Here is an 8562-nt window from a genome sequence, read left to right as displayed (position 1 = left end):
TGCGCTCAGTGCTTGTTTATGTGAGAGAGGAACAGAAGTGGGCAAGTATTCCACACCTACACAATGACTTGCATTAGAAACTACTGACGGCCTCAGGTCTTCATGTCTGGGGCACATTTTTAAAGACTTACTGTGTCTATCAAGGTTTTTTGTATATTGAATGTCAAAAATACTATATCTTATATAGAATGCATTATGTCATATCAAACATACTTTTTGTATACAATCAATAAATCTGATGCTACAAGAATTTTATGCTGGGTTTCTGGGGTTGAACGAGTGTAGAATGACATGTTAACGTCTGTGTGTGTTCAAAATACAAAATATGGAGTCTTTTATGAGGCAAAATGGATCTGAACAAAGTAATAAATCTCATATTTACACCTGATTATTTTAACAGCACCAGTCCAAATCACTGCTCAGGGACATGGCAGTTTATTGGAAAGGGAACATTGTATCTCTACTGTCATCCATGTGGAGGGAACTCAATAATATGGTCCTCAAAAAGTTATTTTTTTTATGTGACAGATGTAGCAATAAACTAGTAGATCTAAATTTAAATATGGGATAATAAGACAAGACACTTAGATCACTTGTGGTTTATTTATATTTGTGTACATTCTGTGTCACTGCTGCAAATACAGACCTCGAAAAAAGTAGCAATGTTCTTTTAACGAAGTGAAATAAAGCAAAAATGAGCCTACTTTATTTATAAATGATTAATTTATGATAGGTTAGTTTGTTTGTATTTAATGCTACATTAGCTGTTTCCATGCCTGCATGGCAGTAATGTAAATCTTACAGTCTGAACATACTTTGGTTTTCATGCACTTGAAGCAGAAAATGATATAAACGTACATAGTACTTCAAATACTATATATATATATATAAAAAAAAAAGATCACAAAGATTAGTGTAAGATCATCACATTTGCATGTGCAAACTTGCACTACACATTGCCCAATGTCAAAATTTTTAAACTACTGTATGTAGATACTAAAAGGCATATAAACAATGTAATATGCTCACTGTGCTATTTTTAACCATGCCAAAAAGGTGTCTCAAACTAAGATCTAGTATCTGGTTCATTAGGGAATAATACCCTCAGTAAGTCAAAGCAATATTATACCCACTCAATTTACATTAACAACTGGAATGTTAAACGGTTAATTAAAATATTAATACACTTGTTTTTAATCATTAAAAGCTTGTAGGCTATATAGCCTCGACGCCTTCATCAGGAAGTGTGGTTTAGATATCTGCTGAGTTTTTGTCATCCATTGTATAAATAGGGATGACAGATGACCCTATTTTTGACCTCTTTCCTCAGTTTAGCCCCTCTTCAGGCTGGCAGTTGCGGACATGGGAACACGTTGCCAGGCGGTTGCCCTCCCAGTAACCTGCATCCTGACCATCATGACATCGACATTTAGTACAGGAGTCGACCCACACTGGCTCACCTCCAGGGATCACTTGGGTCCTAGAGGCATTCACGTAACAATTGGGCCCTGGAGCCACAAAGAGAGGTGATTAATGAGGCACATTATCTGTAGTTAAAGGTGAAGTATTCTATTGTTTTCCTATACCATCTTAACAAACAAAGACAGCTATATAAAAAAACATTCATGGGTTGATTTCTCGGTAAACACTGTAGTGTTATTAAAGGTGCCCTAGAATGAAAAATTGAATTTATCTTGGCATAGTTGAATAACGAGTTCAGTACATGGAAAAGACATACAGTGAGTCTCAAACTCCATTGTTTCCTCCTCCTTGTGTAAATCTCATTTGTTTAAAAGACCTCCGAAGAACAGGCGAGTCTCAACACCGACTGTTGTGTAACTGTCTGGATCATTAATATGTACGCCCCCAATATTTGCATATGCCAGCCCATGTTCAAGGCATTAGACAAGGGCAGCCAGTATTAACGTCTGGATGTGCACAGCTGAATCATCAGACTAGGTAAGCAAGCAAGAACAACAGCGAAAAATGGCAGATGGAGCAATAATAACTGACATGATCCATGATTACATGATATTTTTAGTGATATTTGTGAATTGTCTTTCTAAATGTTTCGTTAGCATGTTGCTAATGTACTGTTAAATGTGGTTAAAGTTACCATCGTATCACGGAGACAAGAGCCGTCGCTATTTTCATTTTTAAACACTTGCAGTCTGTATAATTCATAAACACAACTGCATTCTTTATAAATCTCTCCAACAGTGTAGCATTAGCCGTAAGCCACGGAGCACCTTCAAACTCATTCAGAATCAAATGTAAACATCCAAATAAATACTTTACTCACATGATCCGACGCATGCATGCAGCATGCATGACGAACATCTTGTAAAGATCCATTTGAGGGTTATATTAGCTGTGTGAACTTTGTAAATGCACTGTATTATAGTCGAGAGCTCGGGGGAGCAGGGAGCGCGCGATTTAAAGGGGCCGCAGCCTGAATCGGTGAATAGGTAATGATGCCCCAAAATAGGCAGTTTAAAAAATTAATTAAAAAAAATCTATGGGGTATTTTGAGCTGAAACTTCACAGACACATTCAGAGGACACCTTAGACATATATTACATCTTGTAAAAACTGGTTCTAGGGCACCTTTAAAGCATCGTTTTGACCCTGAGCAGTCTGTTTGTCCACCCAATGGCAGATTTTGACTTGAGGACCCCAACACACATATTATATACGGTATCTTTTCTTCTGGTATGCACCGCTTTCATTATGACAAAGTAGCATTTTTTCAAACTTTTCAAAAAATATAATTTTTATTAAGAGAAACTGAGTGTCAATAATATATGAAATTAACCACAATGAATTTTAAGTTTTTGTTGTTGTTGTTGTTGTTAATAGTTGTTGAGGGAGGAAATTAAAAACAAATAAATATATTTAGTTTATAACTTTCATTTTTATGTTGTTGTTTTCTTAGCATTATTTTACTACAATTTTCATTTTAATCATTTTTAGGTCATCCTGCAGCCCCCTGGCTGAGAATCATAGAGTGCAACAGTCGTTCCAGAAGTAAAAACTCTTATTAATTTTCTCCATAGAAAAATTGTTTTTTTTACGATAACTTATAAACCTTTAAAGACAGCCTTACTGTGAGCTACAAGGTTGTTAATTGATAGTATTTGCTTCTGTTTAAGCTGTCAGCCCGCATTATTTTAACTTAGTTTTAAAATAATCATGTTAAATAGTTGAATTTGTGGTACTGTACAGCATGATGCTGTGCAGAAAAGTTCACCATTCAGTCGAAACAAGCAAAAATGTGCCAAAAGATCTCTTTAGCTCTGCCCACTCCCATGAAGTGCTGCAAATGGCGTTATCTCTCTACGCTCTCAAAATAATTAAATATTTCAATATATATGCATATTTTGCAATAAATTTAAAGTCATCATTTACTCCTCCTCAAGTTGTTCCAAACATGTATAAAGATCTGCTTGGTTACGAAAATTCTTCCAAATATCTTCCATCCTTCCATTTTTGGATGAACTATGCCTTTAACATATAGCCTATTGTTTATATATATTTAACATTTTTAAATGTGCAGTTTTATATTTCTCTATCGTTTTAAACTCGATTATGCTGTTTGCAATGCTTCATGGGATGGTAGTTCATTCTATCGCTATAGCCGTTAAGTACACAGTCTAGTATTTTTGTCCAGTTTTTAAATATTGTTGTTGCTTCAAATCAGAGTTTGTGATGTTATGATTCTCCTCATAGCTGGTTGGCTTGGTTCATGGATTATAATGCTTTAACGAAGACTATGTGAGGAATGAATGGAAAAAATACTTCTGGAACAAACGCTGCTGAAAAAGTGGATGAGCACTGTTGTGATCTATACTAGGGTGTTGCTATACGATTGCTAAAGTGGTTCTGAGCCATTTATTACTGTCTTGTTGTATGTTTGCAATGGTATTCTGAGTGTTGCCTGTTGTCAAGTGGTTGCTTTCTGATCCATGTCCCCTCAAGTCTCTTTAATTCTGGATTTTTTTCTTTCCTGTTTTATCATCTGAATTGCATCTAAATCCAGAATGCTTAAAAAAGAAACATAACAACTCTCCACATAAGGCTGCACAAGTTTGGGTATCATTCATGTCTGTAGCACAAACGATGCTAGACAAGTTATTTGCAGAATTTAAATACTTAAAGTCAAAAGTTTTTGCAAAACCTCAGCCAGCGCCACTAATTAGAAAGCCTTAAAGTGTAGATAATGGAACGTTGCTCTTTTTTCTTTTCTTTTTTTGAGTGTTTAATGTTTAAGATAAAGTTTTACTTTAATTTTGAAGTTACGTTAGATTAACTGAAAACTTAATTTAACATTTTTCACCTCCGAGGCAATTTTTATCAACAAAAATGCAGCATCATTTGAGGAACTGACCATTTATCACATCAGTATATGCTTTGATTTATGTGTGTTGTTTTAGCTGCCTACATGCTTGCCTTATCTTTGCTCTCAGTAAACACTATAATTGCCTTCATACTTCACAGTGTACAGAGAAAACGGTGGAAGCCGAACTCATAAGGAGCGTTATCTTATTTCAGGTGCAGAAACCAGCCTAGCACATGGCCCGGCATCTGAACCTCCCCATCTGTTATTGAATGAATTATATAAAGATATTACGTACAGCATCATTACCACAGACCAAACGCAATTGTGCCTTCCATGTACGTGAGGCTATGAGAATGTCATACTGCATTAGCCGAGACTTAGGCAATTGCATAGAAGTTTAATCAGCCTTACAGACATGCCAGTGTTTTCTCCTTAAATTCTAAAAAAACACTTACCATCCTTGCACTGAGGGCAGCATTTTCCTTTCTGATAGACTGGATTAACACATGGTGGAGGGGCACAGTCTGCGACCTGACAGCGGGCGATGCCGTCGCTGTAACAGGTACACTGCTCACATGCGGAGGGCTGTAAATCAAGTGCAAATCATCAGTTGAAAATAGGTTATCAATTGATGCAATTCCATCAATAGACATGTATCACTCTATTCTTTCAAAAGGCTTTTTAAACAGAACCAGCAGGACTATCAAATTGCTCGCTTGTATACATAATGCAGACATCTGATGTTGTGCCAATCCAACACTTCACTTTAACGTCCTACAATGTGAAGAATGTGATCAAATTCCACTCCCACACGGCTGTTTAAGTAGGAGCCGCATTACCACCTGTGGCTCAGTACTGGAGGTTGGGTTAAATGGACTGGAAGAAAATGATGTCAGCTCAGGCAAAGTGTATTCCTTGGAGTCTGTCAGAAGGCTTCAATTTTCCCCTCAGGGATTCCCCATTAGCCATAATAACCAAATCAAGGAGATAATGAAGCACATATAAGCCCCGCTTCTTCCAAGCCTGTGCCACCAGAGATATTTCATTCTTCAACTCCTTAAACAGAGTATTAAATTGCCCTTTGTGATTCCAGTTTAGTGTGCATCAGATTTGTTCTTCACCTTGACAAAAGAAACCTACTGCATTAGCTTTTAACTTGCACAATGAATAAATATGTTCATGAATGGATATGTAGGAATTGGCTCAAATCAAATGATTATCTAGACAAAGAGCTGCTTTTGTTCTCAGTTTATAAAAAAAAAAGAAAAAAAAATTATAATAAAAAAAAATAGAAATGTCTGTTACTACTTTGCATCACAGGAATAAATTGCATTTTAACATATATTAAAACAGAAAACATTTCTTTTAAATTGTAATCATACTGTACTTCACAATATTACTGTTTTTACTGTATTTTTAATCAAATAAATGCAGGATTGGTGAGCAAAAGAGTTCTCCTTTTAAACTGCCAAGACCCAGGAAAAAAAAATGTTTTTTGAATTTAAGAAACAAATGGAGGAAAATAAATGAAAAATTATATTTTATTCATATATTATGCTATGTCCTCATACTGTCGTACTGTAAGTGGACATGAGGACTCATTTGTTTAAAAAAATGAAATGACATGTATAGGCAAAAACAATGGGATTTTTTTCAATCACCAATCAATTTTTAGGTTTCAGGATTTTTTTAAACTTTGTTTAAAGATGATTCTCAACTATGTTATGAAAGATATAATGGAATAAACTGATACACCATTTTAGTTTATGCAACATGTGGGTAAAATGGCCATTCATGGGTTTTCCCATTCAGTGCAATGTATCTAATTTGCAAATTAATATGTTTTTGGAGGAACATGTAATGAAAAAAAGAAGTGTAATAATGGAAGTAATAGTTGGCAACATTTTCATAAAAATATCTAATATTTCATAGGAATATTGATATGTAATTTATTTCCCTATTCACTTATTGTGTCTCCTAAAATGCCTGATAAACATTGTTTAAGTCCTGGTGTCCTCTACTGAGGACATGTATGAAATCAATGCCTTCAATCAATCAATGCCCAAATCAATATCTTTTAACAAACCATTTGAAAATCAGTCAGATTTAAATGATAATTACAAAATATTATCATATTTCCACAGAGTGCTAAATTTGATCATTCAGACCCACATGAAAAAAAATACTATAGTAATTTATAGTAAATACTAGTGTTTTTAAGCAAATTGTAGTATACTGTATATATTGTCAAATTTACAACACTGTTAATGAATGCATACTGTAGTATTAACTATAGTGAACTGATAAACTGTAATAAATACTGTAGTATACTTTAGTTTTTATTGCAGCAGAAAACTGTAATGTAATGTAGTATAATATACCCTATAGTTGTAGAAAACTTAGTACAGTATTGGGTAAAGTAGTTTGTTTATATTACTATAGTTGTTATAGTACCACAGCAACTATAGAATTACCACAACAAATTAATTCAAGTACTTACTATAGCATGGTTCAAAAACACTACAGTATTTACTATAAGGAGAAGTATTTACTAGAAGGAGAAACATTTGGTATATATGAAAAGCCCTGGATGTGCTATTTACAACTGTGACATGTGTCAGAGAAATTCACTAAAATATAATGTCCTCGTACGAGGACAGAGGGACCCAGGAGGCTAAGGAGCATTTCATTCGATGGAACCCAGAAGCTGCTTGGACATATTGCACCAACATCCCCCCCCTTTTCACTGATTTAAATATGAACAGTCGGCCAAGACTCCAAATTTGCATGCCTACCGATTTACTCAGCAGATCCTTGTTAACAAACTTGATCCATTTTAAAGGATAAGAAAACGGGTATCGTTCGATTCAGTGTTTTAACGAATCGGTTCAGTGAATGATTTAATAACACCCTCACTCATGACACACTCACGCTCTGCCACCTACTGGCGAAAAGATGTAACCTGCCAAAAGAGTCACTGAGATTAATTAAAACCTCCACCACCACTAATGGTGACATTATTTTTATCATGAACCACGTGATGGCGCTACATATATTCTGAAATTTACTTTTGGGACCAATAACTATGAAACAGTCTAGGGAAAAAATACATAAATAAAAAAACTGAAATGTGAGGTAGCTTATAGAATTTGTAAAGAAACATTGAAAAAACAATTATTCCTGATGGAATTACAGTGTAGGCCTATTATTAATTAAGATGTCTTATTTTGTCAGTGTTACGTTCAGTTTGACATCAACTAGAATTACAGGTGTTTAAACTGCAAGCAATTAAAACAAACATTATAAAGGCAGAAAGCATTCAGACCTAAATCAATCAACTTAACACTGTAAAACTATTGTAATTTTGTACAAATAAATGACATAAAAACTTTTTTTCTATATGTGACCCTTGTATGCAGACACACTGAACTCCACCTGAAACTGCTGCCCCAGTTCGTAGACTTCTCCGCCGTACTCGCAGCCGATCTTCTCGCATCTCGGGCAGCAGTCTGTCGGGTAATGGCTGACATGGATGCAGGCGGCCGGCAGGGATGTGCACTCAGTCCGCGCGCAAGCAGACCCGTCTGCTGTACATTCGCATTGGGTACAATGATCTGAGTCTAAAAAGTACCATTCACCCACATAATAAACACTGCCGTTCGCCTCACAGGTCGTCTCTTGTTGTCCAGCGACCGAAAAAGCCAAAGCACACTGGCCGCAGATCAACAGGGGAAGCCAGACATGAAGAAAACTCACCGGGGAACCCCAGAGCGCAGCCATGCCCATCACCGAAAACTTCTCAGTGCCAAAACAAGACTCGCAAACGCACCATAAATAGAAACTGCTACGTTATTTTCAATAACTTGCTATTGCACACGCCTATTTAACTACTAGATAAAGTTTAAAATGCCTTTCATGGTCAGAATAGGTTGTGCGCGGTTTGGAGGCAGTTGCGCGCAGGGAAAGTTTTACGCCTCCTGGGTTATGTTTCAATTTACACGTGACAGCCGAATACCAGGATATTGATAGGTTGTAGTTTTATGAGGCATTCCCTTTTATTGCAGCTTTGTGCGTCTATTGAGGTTTTAAAATGGTTTGCTTTTGAGATCTAAGCTCGTTTTATGCCATTTAACACTGCGCATTGTCCAGTCTTTTTGCTATTAGAGAGGAGTCATGTTGCAGCGACACCAAAATATGCGTTATTTCTACTCTAAATGAAGTTA

General features: G+C 35.9%; 1 protein-coding gene across 1 annotated transcript; it reads right to left on the bottom strand.

Annotated features, from left to right (window-relative positions):
• Positions 1-595: 595 nt before the first annotated feature.
• zgc:113531 (uncharacterized protein LOC541359 homolog) lies at positions 596-8307 on the bottom strand. The gene is made up of 3 exons (XM_067363410.1): positions 7775-8307; positions 4795-4924; positions 596-1508 (listed from the first exon to the last, which is right to left on the bottom strand). Exons 1-3 carry the CDS (start codon positions 8123-8125, stop codon positions 1327-1329), a joined length of 663 nt encoding a protein of 220 aa, XP_067219511.1. The 5' UTR covers positions 8126-8307; the 3' UTR covers positions 596-1326.
• Positions 8308-8562: the final 255 nt, after the last annotated feature.

Source organism: Chanodichthys erythropterus, chromosome 16 (genome assembly GCF_024489055.1).
Source record: "Chanodichthys erythropterus isolate Z2021 chromosome 16, ASM2448905v1, whole genome shotgun sequence".
NCBI lineage: Eukaryota > Metazoa > Chordata > Actinopteri > Cypriniformes > Xenocyprididae > Chanodichthys > Chanodichthys erythropterus.
The sequence above is the reverse complement of the archived record's forward strand: the minus strand, read 5'-3'. Positions and strand labels throughout refer to the sequence as shown.